The sequence below is a fragment of the Episyrphus balteatus genome, chromosome 1 (assembly GCF_945859705.1).
Source record: "Episyrphus balteatus chromosome 1, idEpiBalt1.1, whole genome shotgun sequence".
Taxonomy (NCBI): Eukaryota; Metazoa; Arthropoda; class Insecta; order Diptera; family Syrphidae; genus Episyrphus; species Episyrphus balteatus.
In genome coordinates this window covers 174252766-174271546 of record NC_079134.1, presented here as the reverse complement: position 1 = coordinate 174271546, position 18781 = coordinate 174252766, and the positions used below count along the sequence as shown (strand labels likewise).

The 18781-nt window shown below is 33.0% G+C and overlaps 1 protein-coding gene across 5 annotated transcripts in view; it reads right to left on the bottom strand.

The window, feature by feature from the left end:
- Positions 1 to 3493: 3493 nt before the first annotated feature.
- LOC129916747 (filamin-B) overlaps positions 3494 to 18781 on the bottom strand; it is a 59133-nt gene continuing 43845 nt past the window's right edge. For 4 of the 5 annotated variants that reach the window (XM_055996881.1, XM_055996877.1, XM_055996899.1 and 1 more), the window contains 9 exons: positions 11746 to 12757; positions 11458 to 11678; positions 7755 to 7903; positions 5622 to 7692; positions 5439 to 5567; positions 5018 to 5379; positions 3957 to 4958; positions 3713 to 3892; positions 3494 to 3651 (listed from right to left, as the gene is read on the bottom strand). In XM_055996881.1, the coding sequence (XP_055852856.1) occupies positions 3520 to 3651; positions 3713 to 3892; positions 3957 to 4958; positions 5018 to 5379; positions 5439 to 5567; positions 5622 to 7692; positions 7755 to 7903; positions 11458 to 11678; positions 11746 to 12757 (5258 nt within the window). In that variant the 3' untranslated portion in view covers positions 3494 to 3519. Of the gene's footprint in view, positions 3652 to 3712; positions 3893 to 3956; positions 4959 to 5017; positions 5380 to 5438; positions 5568 to 5621; positions 7693 to 7754; positions 7904 to 8476; positions 8702 to 11457; positions 11679 to 11745; positions 12758 to 18781 lie in introns of those variants that run through there. The other variant, XM_055996906.1, reaches the window with a different exon arrangement.

Here is an 18781-nt window from a genome sequence, read left to right as displayed (position 1 = left end):
CGAAGAAAAAATTCCCATACAAGTTATAGATAATCCATTAGGATTACTTTTGTTTTTGCGTGTTATGGAATGTATCTAAACGCATATTATACCTACATTTTCTACAACTTTTGTCATTTAAAATGATTTTGTAAATATGATTCTTGTTATCGAAAAAAAAATCGAAACTTTTCTCATCTCTAATTTTGTTTATTTTCGTTAAATGGAAATTAGTGGTTTGTGTCTAGAGTTAGTATCACCATGCCATCTGCTCGTCACAGTAAAAACTAAAATTTAATTTTCTGTCTGCGGTTGTCGACAAATCTAAGTTCATACTCCAACCATTTGAATGTTCAGCATTCAACCACCAGGAGTCAGAGATGTTTTTCATTCAACAGGGATGTTATTGAAGTTATTCGCAAATCGCAAAGTTAAAATAAATGTTTCAAAAAAAAAAAAAAAAAAAATGTCAAATATGTGCATGTGCATTAAATATTTTTTCCAACTGATTCGTCAAATTCTTTAGAATTTTCTCTAATCGGCCTTAATGTTATGGTTGAAATAATGTTTAAATAAAGAAAACTTTGAAAGCTATTTAATTTTTGGATTAAAAAAGAATAATTTTTTTTTAAATGGATGAATTTTTTCTTGAGAATTTGTTTTTTTTTTTTTTTCGAAATTTTATGACATGTTTTAAGGGTCGAAATCACTTATTGAGACGGTTTCGTAACATTAAAAATTTGATATTATTTTTTATAAATTTCTTATAAAATTTAATTAAAAATATTGTGCTATGAGTTTTTAATATAGGGTAGGATGGTATAAGAGTGCACGGTTGATAAGAGTGCGCATAGCGATTTTCTACGGTTTGAAAGGGAATATAAGACTGAATACACTTATTTTGGAAAGATCTAAGTGAGTTTGATCTGCTGTCAAAATTTCATGTAAATGTGTTTGTAAACAGAGGTGCTAGTTAAGTTTAAGTTTTTTAGCACTTTTTTTTTTCCAATTTTTCTTGCCAAACAAATTAAATTTTCCGCTTAACAACAAAAAATAACAATAAACAAAGTATGGGACATTAAAAAGTCAACAAAAAGAAACATTTAAGGAACACGTAAGATTGGTCATAAAGTGCATTGTGAAATACATACATATTCTTCGATTACATGTCTGGACGTGTAAGAGTGCGCACCATGATGATGTATAAGAGTGCGCGGGTTAAAAAAGCAGTAAATGCTATCCAAGGCTTCAAAATAACTGGCATTTGTCCATATACCAGCAAACAGCAGCTAGAAAAAGCAATTCCAACCAAAAAGAAACCAAATACAAGTTTTACAAAAAACAAGCGAATGAAAGGAACTCGGAATTATTAATCGAAGACTAAATAGATTGTTCCTCGTGCAAGGAGTAATGGGTCGATAAATAGTCTGTTTATTTAAAGATAGGCAGTTTTATTTGCGACTTTTGTGCGAACTTACACCTGTACGCAGCTGCGCACTCTTACAAACTAAGCCGCGCACTCTTACACAATAGGATGTATAAGAGTGCGCAAATTACTTAATGTGGTATTTTGTTTATAACTATTGAATTAATAAATTTTTGTTACCAGTTTTAAGTTTTTTTCGTTGCTTTGATTATAAACTAAAAACTATATATAAAAAAAGTAGTTAAATTCTTCTTGTTATTGTTTTATTTGGTGTTTTCTCTAAAATGCGCACTCTTATACCACCTTACCCTACATTAGTAATTTAAGGCAAGTACGTTGTGCCCAGTCGTGCATTTGCAGTGGCTTGGAAAGAATTGTGTCACGAAATATTAACCCCAAAACAATTTAAATATTAAAAGAGGTGTCCGACTTCTTTAAGAGCACGCTCTAAAAAGTAATGAAACAAGAAAATATTCGCATCTAAAATTAAAGCAGGAGAGAGTAGCTACCTAAGGTTACCTTTTCACTTGCTCTATAGGGCAAGTATTGGTTTCGTGTAGAAAAAAAATTTGATGTTTTAATCAAAATCAACATTACGATGATGGAGAAGATCAAAAAAGTGGTTTTCGTCATGCCGTCCGTCGGTCTGTGCGTCCATCTGTACATCGAGCTTGGGCCTAAACGGATGGATGGATTTGCTTGAAACTTGTTACAGATGATTTTAACGTTATTCCCTAGACCGATTTAAAAAATTTTTTTAATATCTCCTTTTTAGCGCATATCTCCCATATAACGTTTTCGGGGTATTGCAATTTTCTCGAAAACGGATCTAACGATTTTGATTAAATTTGTTATACGTAATAGACTTATTGATTCTAACAAAACTGCGTTTTTAGTTTTTCTCAAAACATGCGGAGAACGGAAATATGGCGTTGCCGTTTTTAAAAAATTGATATATTTTTTTAAGTTCATATATTTCATCAAAGCATATTTTTCTAGAAAGGGAGGACGGAGGAAATACTAAGAATAAAAATAGTAAGGCCTCCCGAAAAATTATGGTATTCCCTTTTTTTAAAGACTAGTTTAAAATATCTTACCTACATCATATTTGTTGAATGGAATTGTTGACAAAAAAAACGAATCTCATTTGGGATCTTTCGAATTTATGAAGAAAAATTGGGACATGGTTTCGAAAACAACTGCTTCAAAGTTCAAACTTTGTGATTAAGGGTTTTTGGAGGGGAAAAGATTATTTTTCCCAGATGGCTCTAAAGATTTTGATTAAAAAGTATAATTCTGTTGAGACTTGAGATAGACTGACTACGAGAGACCTCGTAACAGTCCCGGCATTTAAAAAAAGCAGTACTTACTATTAAAAATTTACACACCATTTTATTGATTTGTGATTATGTTGATTCGCTTACAAGTAGCAAATCAACAAAATGTTTTAATTTCACAAAATTTTCAAAAAATTAAAATTTGATTAATCAATTATTTGATAATATTTTTTTTTAATTGTATGTGTAGGTTTATAATTGATTTAAAATGACACATCAATTTTCAAGTAACACCAAAATTTTCTATTTTTTTATTTAATAAATAAAACTAGTAAAATTTATTAATGTTAAACAAAATGAGAATTATTTTCATAAATTTATAAGAACAATATATTTGTTTGTTTCATTCCTTTTTACACTTAGAATGTTTTATCAGACCAAAATGTTTCCAGTGCTTTTTATAATGTTAATGACATTTTTTTTTTAATTCCTACTAAAGTATAATTTAAAATTATTATGTTTTATTTTTTCAAATATTTTATCTAACATCGTTCGTTGTTTTTTTTTTTCAATTTTTATAATTTTTTTTGCATAAAAATGTTTAAACAATAATTTATCATTATTATTTACTTGTATAAAGTAAATCCTCTTAAAAATTAATATTATTTTTTATATAATTTATTTCAATACATAAAATAATAAAATAAAAAACAAATTTTGCAATGTAAAACAATAAATTAAAAAAAAAGTGAACAGCTTTCACGACTCTTCGTTGATCCTTTTAAAGGCCAACTAAGGAAGATTTATATAATTTAGAGAGAATCCTTAAAGAAATATCTATAAACCTTGTATATAGCGTCGTAATTCTTCCTCTGTGTCATAAATCATAACCGGGAATGGTGAACCGGGTACAAATTCACCAGCCCATTTGACTTCTACTCGATAGTCACCAGGTTCCGTTGGGTCATACTTAAAAAAAGAAAAATTAATTTAGAATAAAATTGGTTAAAGAAAAATTAAAAATCCTTACTTTGCAAAGTATCGTCCTGTCCTTCTGACTCTCACGTTGCATTTCCACTCGGAACGCACCTTTCGGACCTCGCACTCTTACAGTCAGTTGGCCAGCTCCAGCTCCTCTTGTGTCACAAATAAAACGTGACTGGAAAGTAGCCAGCACTCCATGTTCAATACCAGGACCGTATACACGAACCTAGAACATTTTTTGAAATAAAATTTAGGACCCTGAGGAAGAAAATGACAAAATTGTATTGTACCTTGCTAGCATCAGGGGCTCCAGCAACTTTCAAGTTAAATGGCGATCCAGGAACATGTTGACCACCATATTTTATGGTCAATAAGTGTCTTCCCGGTTCCTGGGGCTTAATGTTCAATGTAAACGTTGCATCACCATGATCATAGAGCTCACAGTAGGCAACTTTTCTTGGACCAGCACAATGAGCTGTCAATTCTCCAGGACCAGCTCTCCTAGTATCAATCCATGATTTGATCTCTTTTCCTACAACTCCATGGCGAAGACCTTCTCCAGAAGCTATAACCTTCGAAGCATCCATCGATGAACCCACTGCCACTGTAAGTGGACAGCCCTTAACAAGTCTTCCATTCCATTTAACCGACAAAGTCAACGAACCAGAAGATGACTTTTGTGGAGTATACGATGCCAACCAGATATTTTCATTAGGTCTTGGTTGAGCAAGACTAACCGGAACAGCAGTATTGTCTTGATGGACAAGGATAACCTCTGGTCTTCCAGCTGGAGCATTCGTTGCATCGATGGTAAAGTGGGCTGCCTCCCCAGCCTGGGAAGCTGCAAGACCTCTCCCAGTTAGAACAACCTTATCAGCTGCTTGCTGAGCTGTAACATAGGCACTTCGTGGGCATTGAACAATCGACATTCCACTCCATGTCAAATCAAGATCATGTTCTCCAGGAGCAAGATTATCAGCGGAAACAAAAAGTCTAGTCTTTCCATCACTTAGTTTATCCACAGGAATCTCAATACCATCTATTGTACAAACAAGTTCTCCCGGACCAGCTTGATCAACATCAAAAACTATCCGAGCTGGCAAAATTAAACGACCTTCATGGTCAAGAAGGGTCCCCCAACCTCCAACGGGAGTGACCTTTGAAGCTTCCACACATGATACGTTCCAAGGGGATCCGGGCAAGGAACCTCGGTTAGGGCAGCTTGCCCGGATTTCATACCGACCCACCGACAAAATTGTATAGGAAATTCTCCATTCGTTGTTTCCAAGGGCCTGAAAGGAGAACTTCTTGGTAAGGGAAAGAAAAAAAAGGGGGCTAAAGGAACACAAACCTTAATTTTCGGTTCAATTCTCTCCCCGAACTCATCGACCCGTTCGATTTGAACATTCGGTGCAATCGGACAATAGACAACAAACGAAGCTTCTTTATTTCTGTGGCACACTTCAAGCCCAGTTCCAGCCGCTCTAGTATCACCTTTGTTACCAGTTGCAGAAACTGTAAAGTTAAACGGTGATCCTTGGACCGTTTCTCCACCATAGAGCACCGTTAATCTATGATTTCCCGGAACTGACGGAAGGAAATCTACCGAATAGACACCATCACTTTGTTCAGTCACTCGAACTGGAAGGTTCTGATTGCTTGGGGAAACAGCATAAGCTTCGACTTCTGCAACTCCAGCTTGATCAGTTCTCACTAAAATGGAAGAATTTAAAAAACACCGTTTCTGACATCGTAATTTTTCTCAAACTTACATGTGAAACAAATAGGACTGTGCAGCGCCATCTGTCCCTTAGGAACTCCTTGAATGGCGACTTTAGATGAATCAAATGATTCGCAAGTGAATGGACTTCCCGGCAGTGGTTTGGATTGATGAAGCACCTCTGTGGAAAAAAAGAGTTAGTAAATTGTCACCTTAGGGTCTTAGACTTTCTTACCAAGCACACATTGTCCAACTTTATTGATTGTAAATTCCGCTTGTAACTGTCCACCTTTTGTCTGATAGCAACGAACTGGCAAAGCCTGACCCCCAGGGCCCGAAACTACAACATCAAATTCTCTGGCAGGTCTTCCAACTGTGTCAATGGCAAACGAGGTTGTTTTACCCACACGAGCCTGATAGAGTCCCAAGCCACTGACACTGATTTCCTTGCCAGCTCCCGGTGGTAGCACATTGATCTCGAGGGGCTTGAGAGATACCGGAACTCCGTTATAAAGAATTGTAATCTTATGAGGAGCGACTCTAGTAGGATGGTACACAATCTCCCAGATACCGCTTTTCGAAGGCCCTCGGATAGAGTGAGGGACCTCTGCTGCACCGCAACGAACCATGGCTGTGAGTGTTCCTTGTCCGGCATCGTTAAGTGATACCGATATGCTAGATGGTCTATGGCAAAGAGCTTCTCCAACCTCTGTTATCTTCACCAAAGATGGGTCAAAAACGGTCAGGGTCCTTGTTGCAACATGTTGCCTGGTATCACGGTCAATAAACCGGATCAAATAGTTTCCAATCATATTTGTACGGAATTCGGCGCTGTGTCTTGTGATTGTGTAAGCCACTGGCTTGTGGTCAGGACCTGAAATTTCTGCAATCTGGTCATCAGTAGGGAAGTCGATAGTAGCCAAGCTGCCAATTTGAATCTGTTGGGTAGTCTGCTGGATATCAACGTGGAATGGACTGCCATCTACCGGCACGTCATTGAAAGTTATATTGACATAGTGGGGCTCACTGCTTTGTGGAATGAAAGTTACGTCATAGAGACCTCGAGCGCAGGCTACTACCTCAGCTTTGACAGTACTGGTGTCAGTTGAGACCACAAGTTCTAGAGTACCTTCTCCAGCTCCAGCGGCATCAACGCTGAAAGTTACTGGAATTCCAAGTGGTGATGGACCTTCATGCTGCTCCAAACCACTAATAGTCACTCGAGACACATCGAAAACGTTGCATGAAAAAGGGGAACCATTGATATGTTGATCGTTTGCTGTAACACTAATTAAATGGCGCCCAACAGCCATTGGCCGAAATGAAGCTTTATAAGTATCTCCACGATGGCTAATCTGGCAGGCGACATTATCTCCCGATGGAGATGTGACAAATATTTGTGGTTCTACTCCATCGAAGCCGTCTAACTCGAATATGTTCTCCATTTTGACAGCAGCTTGTTTAAGACCTTCCCCAGAAGCCATAGCTCGAGGAAGTGATACTGGAGCTGCAGCAATATGACACGTGAATGGTGACCCAGGAACTGGATGTCCATTGAACCGAACAGACAGTGAATGCGCTGCTGCTTCGGTTGGCTTAAAGTTCACCTTGAATCGAGCATTTCCTTCGGATTGAACGAAATTCGGGACATTCTTGCCATTAACTGCGACGATTATCTCGAGGTTTCCAGCACCAGCTTGACTTGCATTTATGCCAAAACTGACACTTTTCCCTACGACTCCTGGACGAATATCGGTTACGACTACTTTTTCAGCTGAGTAGGCCTTCAGTAAGAATGGACTACCTTCAACATGACCTCCTCCAGGGAGACGGACCTCTACCGAGTGGTCACCAACATCGATTGGTTCGAATTTGACACTGTAACCGACGTCAGCACGTTCAATTTTTGTTGCGACACTTCGACGTGCAGGACCAAGGACCTCAACCAGAGGCATGGTATCGGACTCGACGACAAAGTCAAACATTCGACCAACGCTGACTTTGTCCATTGTTTCTGGGGAAACTATCCGAGCAGCGGCTGATACTCTGCAGGTGAACGGACTTCCCGGGACATCTTGCCCGTTGAACCGAAGTTCCACAGTGTGATTTTGGGCGTCCCGGGGAGTGAAACTGATGGCATAAGTGTGTTGGCCTTGACCCTGGGCCGAGGTGGGAACTCGACCTCCATTTACGGTAACTTCAAGATTTCCCGGGCCAGCTTGGGAAGTCTCGACGAGGAAAGTGACCGGTTTTCCGACGGTTCCGGTGCTTACATTTTTCACTTTGATTGCATTGACATCATAGACCTTTAAAAAAATGGAAAGAATTTTAAGCTTGTGAAGGGTTTATAGGAGGGTTTTGAGCTCACCTTAGCAGCGTAAGGACTTCCAGCAGTTGGTAACCCATTTACCGTTACATTGACACGGTGCTCTCCAACAGAGCGTGGAACGAAATCAGCTTTGAAAACACCTTCGGCGGTCTGATGGACTTGAGCTGGCACAGATTGCCCAGCGGGTCCTGATTATTTCGGGACAATTTAGCCCAAAGTTATCGAAGATTTGTATCGCAATTTTTTATATGCGATTTTATTTTTTATTTTTTTTACCATTTTTTAATAAATATTTTTGTTTTTTTGTTGGTAGTAGTTTTTTTTTGTGGTAGCAAATAAGGAAGAAGACAATGAAGTCAACATTTTTATGTCAGCAAATACAAATATGATTTGGATGTGGGCGGGGATTTTTTATTGGGGGGGGGGGGGGATGGGAAGTGAGAAAAATTTAATAACAAAAGCCTCAGATAGAAAAGGATCTTTGCTTGCAGGATAAAAAGGATACATGCTCAAAATTAAATTTAAAAAAATGTAATTTATTTTAAGATTTCAATATTATCTACGAAAAATCCAAAACCAAAAGAAAAAAGTTAAAGAACAAGATTTTTTGTTAGTTGATACAAAAATGATTTTTACTAATTTTAAAAATATAATTTTCTTATAAAAAAATTCTATCTACAAAAAAATTAAAATGCAAACAAAATTAGTAAATAAATTTTTATTTTTTTTTTGTAAATATTTTTTTATCATTCATTGTTAACGTGGAGTGTGTGTGTGTGTATGTAGTAAAAAGTTCAAAATACAACAAATTTATAAAACTTTGTTTGTGTTTCATATTTCATATACTCTTAAAAAATCTAAGGTTATTGCAAATAAGTAGTAAATTGTAAGATTTTATTGTTTTTTTTTTGTAAAAATTAAAAAAAAACTCAAAAGTTAAAATAATAAAATATTTATAAAAGTCTAGTACAAAAGTCTTCGTCGCCCTGAAATAATATACAGATATAAAAGTGAGAAATAAAAAAAAAAAATAAAAACAGAAAATAAATTATTTTTTTTTTAATAAATAAATCTTACGGGTAAAAAATTGAAAACGAAAAAAATCAACACAAAATATTTTTTTTTTTATAAATTTTACAAAATAAAACATTTAACAAAAAATAAAATTATAGATGGGAAGAGAATAGGAGGAGTGAGAAAGTGCATCGTATTGGTTGGTTTAAGTACCTAATCAGTATTTAGATTTTATTTTTGATGTCTTCAAAATGTCAAACATTGAAAGGAATGGCTAACCGATTTTGGTATGTAAAATGAGTTCAGAGTTAAATTTATATTACCGCCTTTAAAATTTGGCCAGCAATTTTTGATACCCAATTAACCAAATTAAAAGTTAATTAAAGCAACTGGTACTGATAACACTAGCTTTAAAAATTTTTTTTTAACTGTTAGTGCCGCTTTACTTTTCGTTTAGACTTTTGCCGAGAAAACTTGAAAATTTTACAAAATTTTACAAAATTTTCAAAATCACACATTTTTGGATTCTTAAAAAATATTTCAATCTTAGTGGAGTAACTAAAGCAAATGTTACGAAACCCGGCCCAAAAGCTCCGATTTCCATTTCCTTTTTTTTAAACGTCGGTATTTAAAAATACTTTTACCTCTATGGGTTAAAAATTGCCGATGTTGCCATATGGTTTTTTTTTATTTAAATTAAATTTGTATTTTACAAACCCAATTTTTTTCCTTAAATTTCCAAATTAAATGATACCAAAAGATTCTCTAGTAATTTAAGGGAAAAAATATATGGGAGTAAAAGACAATCTTTCATCGTTTAAGGCTTAAGCGATAGATGCAATTTTATCACAAACTGACTTCAAACACAAAAAAAAAAAAAAAAATGAACAAACGTAAACACCTAAAATATTCAAAAACTAATTTTTAAAAAACCAGAAGCTCATTCTTTTTCCTAAAATTTAAATCCACTTATTTAAATGAAGAGTTTTTGAAAAAAATGGTCCTCAAATTCAGATTTTGAAAAAAAAATGTTATTAAGAAATTTTAAAATTACTTTTTTTCATGAGTTTATTTTTAAAAATTTTTTGCAAATAGATATTATAAGTTAAATTTCGGAGAGGAAAATGTAATTTTTGTAACATTTTTGAAACAAAAATAAAAATTACTACAATTTCATTGGATTTTTTTTTTGTTTTGATAAAAACTGAATTTTTTTATCTAAATAATTGATTTTCTCTAAGATTTTGACAAATAAGACCTTCAAAGGTTCGCTATTTAACCTTCAACAATAACGACTGTTGAATGAGGAAAGAATAACTTTGTATTTAAATGGTAAACTTTGAAAAAATAAATTAATTTTTTGTCAAAAAATTCTATTAAAAAAAGTTCTTCGAAAATGAAATACTGTTTAATTTTGTTCATAAAGTGTAATTCATATTGATATTTCCTTCTATTAAATCAAATAAAAATTAATATGACCAAAAAAGTTTTAAAAATAAATGCAAATTTTATTACGAACAAATTTTAAAACGACATTATAAAATTTTTTCAATACATTTATTTTTTCAAAATTCAGAATTTGAGGACTAGTTTTTTTCAAAAACGCTGCATTCAATTAAGCTGATTTGAATTTAACAAAAAAGACCTACCTAATAATTTTCTTGCTTTTTTAAAAAAGTATGTTTAAATATTGTAGGTGTTGCCGTTGTGGTCAAATAATTTTTTTTTTTGTAAGTTTTGCAAGTTGTGAGAAAATTGCATCTATCGCCTTAACGATGGAAGACTGTCTCTCACTCCCATATATTATTTTTTTCCTTTAATTTTCTAGACAATCTTTTGCCATAATTTACCAAATTTAAGCAAAATTTTTGAAAACAAAAATTTTTTGTTCCTAAAAGTCTCCAATTAAATTTAAAAAATCAATACGGCAATAGCGGCAATTTTTAATCCATAGAAGTTGAAGTATTTTTAATCACTGATGATTAAAAAAAAGATCATCAAAATCGGAGCTGATCGGCCGTGTTCCCTAATATTTCGTTTTTTTAGCTTTAGTTACTATACTATCTCTCTTTTTGATTGACTCATTTTTCGAAATTTCGTTTTTAAGTAGGTATTCTTAAAAATGGTAATTCAACTTTTTTTCTAAATGTTGGGCATTTTTGAAAATCAATACATTACCATTAACTTGAAGAAGCTATTTGGGCTTATGTAGTTCCTACTCATATCAGCCCAATTCTTTTCATCTCTTAAATTAATTTTAATTATATTTATTTTATATTTTATTTACTTAAATTTTCAACCAATATCGTACAATTTCTCAAGAAATATCGTGCAATTTTCAACAAGTGAATTACAATAAATTTTGAAAAATAAACACATAGTTCAGTATGAAGAATGTGTGCAAAACTGATTCAGGTAATCAACATATAATGAGAAAGAAAGGACATTACAAGGATTCAAATGAAAGGTTTTTTAAAAATGGGAAACGTAGAAACAAATGATATACAAATGCACACATTCCATTAAAAGAATAAGAAAAACTCTTTAAATTTTTTGTTATTTGCTATACAGAAAAAATGCTTAAATGCATTATGATGTGTGCGATTGTATAAATGTATATGCAACCGATATCCTTTCAGTTTTTTTTTAACACAAAAAAAATTCAAAATCCACCATTTTTTTTTTTTGATGATCCAAAAATATATTTTAGATCAAATTCCAAACTCACCTTCGACATTAACTTCGATATCTTCTAAGCGACCGCCAGTGTGATTGATTACAAAAGAATTTGGCTGATGTACTGGGCCAGGCCCACCTAATGAAACTTGCGGTCCTGACATCCCACCACTAATATTAACTGTGATGGGACATCCGGGGACGGGCATTTTGTTGAATGATACGTTGATTGTGTGTTCGCATGCCTCAGCTGGGACAAATGATACGGAGAATCTAGAAAAAATCAAATAAAAAATCTTAGAGGTCTATGGAAAATGGAGGTCTTGAGATGGTTACTAACCTTGCATTGCCTTGTGGATGAACTTGTGTGGGTATATTAAGGCCTTTAGCGGAAATTGTTATCTCTAAATTTCCTTCGCCCGCATCTCCAGCATCGACTGTAAACTGAACGGAGCGACCTACCGTTCCTCGCGATACACTTCCGACCACAACTTTAGTTGCGTCATATGCCTTGGCAAGGAACGGAGTTCCCTGCACAGGGAAGCCATTATACTCCACATTGATCGAATGTCCGCCGACGGTATTTGGAGTGAATTCCGCAGTGAAGCCCGCATGGATATCTCCAGTCACCCGAACTGGTAACTCGCCATGGGGTCCCCTTACACTGACTGCCAATTCCGCTGCTCCTCCTCCACTAACTGTGATATGGAACGAAGCGGGTCTATTGACTGGAATCAGTTCTAGATTTGTGAGATTCAACATAACACGACTTGTGTCCGCCACCGAACATACAAACGGACAACCCCGAACGGTTTCTCCATTAAATTTAATATCAATCAAATGTGGCTTAGCTTGTTCGGGCGTAAATGATACCAAACAACGTCCACCACCAACAACTTGCACATGATTCGGGACTTCGCCCTCATTAATCGATATTTCTAATTGACCTTCTCCAGCAGCGCTGGCGTCTACACGGAACTGACATGGCTGACCGACAACTCCGCCATTGACATCTGTCACTTGTATCAAACTGGCATCATAGACCTTGGCTACCAAAGGTCCACCAGATATTTTTGTTCCGCTAATTGCAGCTTCGATGATGTGCGTTCCGACTTCGGTGGGGACAAATTCGATGCGCACTGCACCGTTTGCCGCCTCGTGGGTAACGCGGGCATTCAGTTTGGATTTGTTAGGCGTTAAAACTGTGGCCACGCATTCGCCTTTGGATAGGCTTGCTCCAGGAGGCGGCAGTATCTCAAAAACCGCCGACGTATTTGCTGGTACGAGGCGAGTTGACTCGCCTAATGCTGTTAATCCTGGTGATGACATTATTTCAACGTGCCACGGTGATCCTGGAAATAAATTAAAAAAAAAAAAAATAGAGGTTTACATAAAGTCACGTAAATGTAATAGAGTAGCGTAATCAATCACAGATAAATAAAATTTATTATTCTTCGGTCTAACAAACTAGTTAGCCATGCATGATGCGAATATTTAGTTACAAAGTCAGTGCTGTCACCTGTGGTATTGTGACTTTAATATTTTTACTACTAAGTGTCATTATTTCGAATTATTTTTAAAGGCCATTCGGTTGAATGTTTTGGGAAAAAGTACTTTTAGTAAAATTTGTGTTGCTAAAATACTAACGACAGCACTGATTTTTTTTAATACAAGACATTGGATACAAAGATATTATACCAGGAGACTTGGAGCTATTTTTAAAGATCATTCGGTTGAATGTTTTGTGAAAAAGTACTTTCCATACTAAATATCGTTTAAAAAGTACTTTCGACAGCACTGATTTTTTTATACAAGACATTGGATACAAAGATATTGAATACCAGGAGATAGGTACCCCCAACAAAGCGGAACAGGTTGATAAAAACGCATTGCAAATATTTTAATCAGATACTCGTAAATATTGTTCAAGACATGACATGGAGCTATGCAGAAGAAAAGTTAGTTATCTTCTCTTTCGTCATGGAACTGTGCAGAATTTTCACTTTGTCTTGTATTTCTTTCAACATTAGGTCTTAGGATTTGCTTGGTTGGATCTTTATATCGCGTGGATCGGTTGCATTTGGATTTTCTTATATTTCAACGAAAAATTTGATACAAGGCTTTGAAGTGTAGTTATCTTATAGTTTTGCATTTATATTGTTGAAGATAATAATGAGTAAGTTGTGAGGGTAACGATAGACGATGGCGACATGGACGCGACGACGTGGTGGGAGTGTTTACTATTTTTATTTTTTTCAGTTATGGGTTAGGCATGAATGTCACTTCTGTGCTGAATACAAATTGATTTTTCTAACAGTGACTTTATACGGTTCCTATTCTTGACAGTTTTGTATCTATTGCTCATGATGATACTTTTTGGAATTCTAGATGCACTTTTGGAATGTCACGTTTATTTTTTTTTTTTACAGAAAAAGTAATTAAGATAAATTATTTATGGAAGGAGCTGTTACGTTACTCAGAAATGTTGGAATATTTTTAACCTGCAGACTAGAAGCAAGTTGCTTAAGTAAAATGTATATAAATGTGAGATAGGTACCTATGAATAGAAAAAATATTAATTTGAAGAGCTCATAATTTAAAAAAAGAGCTCATGAACAAATTTAATTTAGAATACTGGGTTCGCAAGAGCCATTTACTGAAGTTTGAAACGGTGCATTGTTGTTTCGGACTGTTTTTTTTTTCAGAGTAATTTAATTGATGTTAGCAAAATGAATCGACAGTTTATGCTTGTTTTAACTTTTAACCATTTATATGTGCTCAAAATTATAAAAAAGGACTAGGTCACTTTTTGAGCAGTTTCAAAAAAAAAAAAAACTAGTTTAAGAATTTTATTTAAACGATATAATCGTATTTCTCTTTTGAAATAATTGAAGGAATATTAAATAAGTCTATTAACTATTAACAATTACGCTTTTAGATTGAGTTTAATATATACATTAGGGTGGGTCAAAATACAATTTTTTGGATTTTCAAAAAGGCTCAGCGATTAAAAGGTGCTAAATGGTTCGGTTAGCTTATAAGTAAAATTTCATTTCATTATTTTAAGCCTAAGTGCCTCCGGATTGTGGATTAATTTTTGAAAAAAGCTGATTTTTGCCTAAAAACCACATACGCTTTGCTTTACTTATTATTATCTCATTTCTTATACAAGCTAATTCAAGAGGATGTGCCAATAAGCTTAAGAGTGTAGGTTGGGTCGGGACAAGAAAAAATCGTTTTGGAGGGGTTAATATTCGCTCCCGTTTAGCCAAGAGGGGCAATTTTCTAAAAAAAAATGATTTAATTAGGAAAAAATATTATTAAAAATCAACCGTTATACCTACAACACCATGTTATACCTTTTGTTGAGCCCAAAATCTCTTTTTATTTTGCTTTCAAATAAAGCTGTTTTATGAAACAATTTTTGAAAAATTAGTTTTCAAAATCAAAATTTTGAAAAAAAAAATTTTTAATTTGCGAACTAATTTTTTTTTCAAAATTTTATGTGATTAAGTACTGTTTAAGTTTTCAAAATTCAATGCTCTTATTTGTTTTCAAGCAAAAACAGAAAACCAGATGCAAAAATGTTTTGTCGTTTTTGAGAAATAAAAAAAAAAAAAACCAAAACTACATTTTTCTAAGACTTGTTAATTATGAAACATTTATATATCTTTTATTATTTTTAAGGGGATACCACGCCTCCAAGTCAGAAAATCTGAAGTTTGAATATGTTTCCTTTGCATTAACTACAATTCTACCAAGTTTCAAGATTTTAGGGTATTCAGAAGTATACTTTGTAATAATTGATATTAATTCTACCAAAATGGGCGGTTACCACGCCCCCTGAATGTAAAATTTAAATTTTTCGATTTTTTTCTTTGTATGCACTTCAAGATCCATGACCATAACAAGTTTCTATGAAAACTAGAAGTTTGCCATAATTTTTATCATTTGTTAGTTAGTATGTTAGTGAGTAAATCAGCTACACTTTTTGCGATTTTTGAAAGCCTTTTTCTCAGAAACTACTAATCCTACGTAGCTGAAAGTTTTTAAGGAGCTTGATTTGGACTATTTTAACAAATAAAACGAGTTTGAAATGTTTGACATTATTGAAACAAAAGTTAGAATGGTTCGAAAACGGCCTGAGTTGTTTAATTAGGGTGAAGGACCAAAGTTCATAGAGAACTTGGCTGGGCAACCGGAGGCAGAAGATAAAGTTTGATTATAACAAATTTTATATTATTGTTCTATTTACAGTTTGGCACCTTTTCATTACTGTGCCCGTAAAAAAATCAGCAAAAAAAATTTCTCCATACATTTGTGACCCAGCCTAATAAACATTTTATGCTAGTTTTAGTCGTTTTTATAGCAGTGACTCAGTATAATTTAAGCCCAAATTTCCAAAACAAGACATGCCAACCGAATCAATATTTAAGCACATTCTATTATGAAATCGGATGATGTGCACTAGCAGATTTTGCATTTATGAAAATAAAAAAAAGGCACAATTGGGTCATTAGGTACTTTATCTTTTGGTATACAATGCTTAGAACTTTAAAGCTTTGCAGGTAATTTTTTTTACAAAAAAAAAATTTAATTTTACTGCACCTGTAAGAAGTATTAAAAATATGTTAAATTTGTTTATAAATTCACAAAGTTGGACAAACGTAGTATTTAACTTTATTTCTGGTACCTATTGATATATTTAAGAATTTTTAGAAAAAATATTTCAACAAAATATTTTGAAAAAATAATTTTTTATGCATAAATTTTCAAACAAAATTTTTAATCGACTCATAAAACAGTTTTTAAATAATTCAAAGCATTGTTTAAAAACATATATTATCGGAGAATCTGAAAGACATGTTTCTTGAATTTTTTTCGTGACTTATAGACTAGTTGCGAAGTAGTTTTCAAAGGTCAATTAGTGGGAAAGAATTTGGCAAACTCCAAATGTAACCCAACTTTGTTATATAGTAGGTATATGTTCTATAATTCAAAATCTAATGATTGGCAGGTCATATCTTGTCAAAAAAGATTCATTAATTTTTTGTTTCGATCTTTTACAAGTTTTATAGTTATGTTTTTTTTAGGTTATTCTGTATAAACTAAACATGGACAAATTATTTTCTGTTGCGATAGGTATATGTTTTATTTACGTTGTACTCAGAGCTCCGAAATTATAAAACTGCATTGCCAATATTTCGAATTCCAGCTTTTTTCATTTTTTGCATTTTACTAAAACATGTTCTATAGTATACTAATGTAAAATTTTTTTAACACCATCAGAAAAAAGACATTTTAACGAACAAAATACCCACCGATTTTTTGAAAAAAGCTGATATTTTGACACGTGAATTTTCGATTGAAAATTAGGGTGTTTTTTTGGTATTACGTCAAATAAAAAGGTTAAAAAATAAATATTTTAAATCAAATAAATTACAGTGTGTTTGGGACATAATGAGGTAAGTTTTTACCAAATTTCGTAGAAAAATTTTTGTTTTTGAAAAAGATAAAAATAAAAAACCAAAAACTCGGTTTTTTGAATTTTTCACATAAATTTTGAGGTTATGTGAAAAAATTGTTGATACAAAAGTTGTAGATCTTTTTATTACCTACAACTGTGTCATACAATTTTTTTCTATAGGACTTGTAGTTTTGCCGGAAATCGAGATATACCATTTTTTACCATTAAAGACTCAACCATCCACTTCCCGAACTCGGCTCGCCCGTAATTTATTTTTCCTTTAATTTTCATCATATTCACCTCCTTTTCCAATGGGTTTCATTCGAATATGATTTTTTTTGGTTTCAAAAATTATCGACCCTGGTCTAATATACAAATAGATCGATAAAAAGTTTTTAAAACTCGTTTTCTGAAAAAACAAGTTTTTTTTTTAGTTATGACAGTGTTGAAGAAAATGAGCGATATGTGGTATATAGAATTTTGACATTCTATAAATCACCAACAATGTTCAGCTAAAAGTCAATTATTATTTATTTATTCATTTTTGCGGTTTAGCTAAGAGGGTCACTGCGACGTATGTGTAACTTTTTTTTTTAAAGAAAACTCTTAACGGCTAATATAATTTTTTCTGTTCTTGATTAAACTATTTGAATGATTTGACCTTTTTTTATCATTCCCTGACCTTCCAAATTATTTTATTTCACACTCACAACATTGAAATATGTTTTTTTTTTTAAACTGGTAACACTGGTAACAGTAACATTGTGTAATAAACTATCTTATACGAAACTTTATTTAACAAACCCTTCCTTACTATCTTCTTTTAAGATATCTATATTTTACTATCATCTTTTTCAAGATGAAAACATTAAAGCGCACCTCGTTATAAGTAAAGATCAAGTTATTTAATTTTTCTTGCATAAACATTTACTTAGATGAAAAACTATAAAAATATCAAAGGTATGTAGTATTAAAAAAAGAGAAATCCAATAATAACTAGTACAGACATAGTTTAAATTATTTTGTTTTTTCTTTAAAAAAATACAAATCTAATTGCTCATTTAATGACCTGGATGGGGAAATGTGCATTTAAACTTGTGACACAAGCAAAAATAAGGCAATTATATCAGAAGTTACATTATATTTATCTTATGTAACTTGAGCTCTGTCACTGTCTCACCTCAACGACAACGACGACGCGACGATGGTTTTGGTGCTGCACTGGCTTTGCTGGTGTGTAACGCGTTACGAACTATTAAATAACTTAAGTAGAAGTGGATTACAAAAAAAAAAAAACTCATATGACTAAATTATATTTCATTCAGATCAGAACGATCACAAACTGCTGATTCTGACATCATTACATAAATTTATATCTCTCAAACATGAATATAACGCTTTTTTTGTGTGGAATCAATTACTTTCGATAGCTGCTATTGTATTATTCTATATCTTCTAGTGGTTAATCTACCATTTCGTAATTTTTTTTTCATGATTGATTCATATTATAGACACATTCACACAATAATTCATTCTCATCTGCGAAAGTATTTTTCAAAGACTTTTATCATGCAATGCAAATTTTCTTCTGTTATGCTTGTGGTCTTCAGAAGAAAAATAAAATTTACTCGGACAACAGAAGAAAGTGAAATTGCATTCATCAAACTAATTAATAAATTAAACTTAATCTCAAAAATATGCAAATTAGAATTTGAGTGAAGAAACCATTTCACTTTTATTACTTTTTTATTTGTTTTGTTTGTTTAAATTTGGTTCATCTAAACTATGTTAAATTTATTTAATGGCAGAGTCTTCATCGAAATAAAAAAAAAAATTCTCTTACGTCTAAAAGCAATAACAAAAAAAAATCATGTGTGAAACCTTAAAAAATCATTTTCTTTAAAAAAAA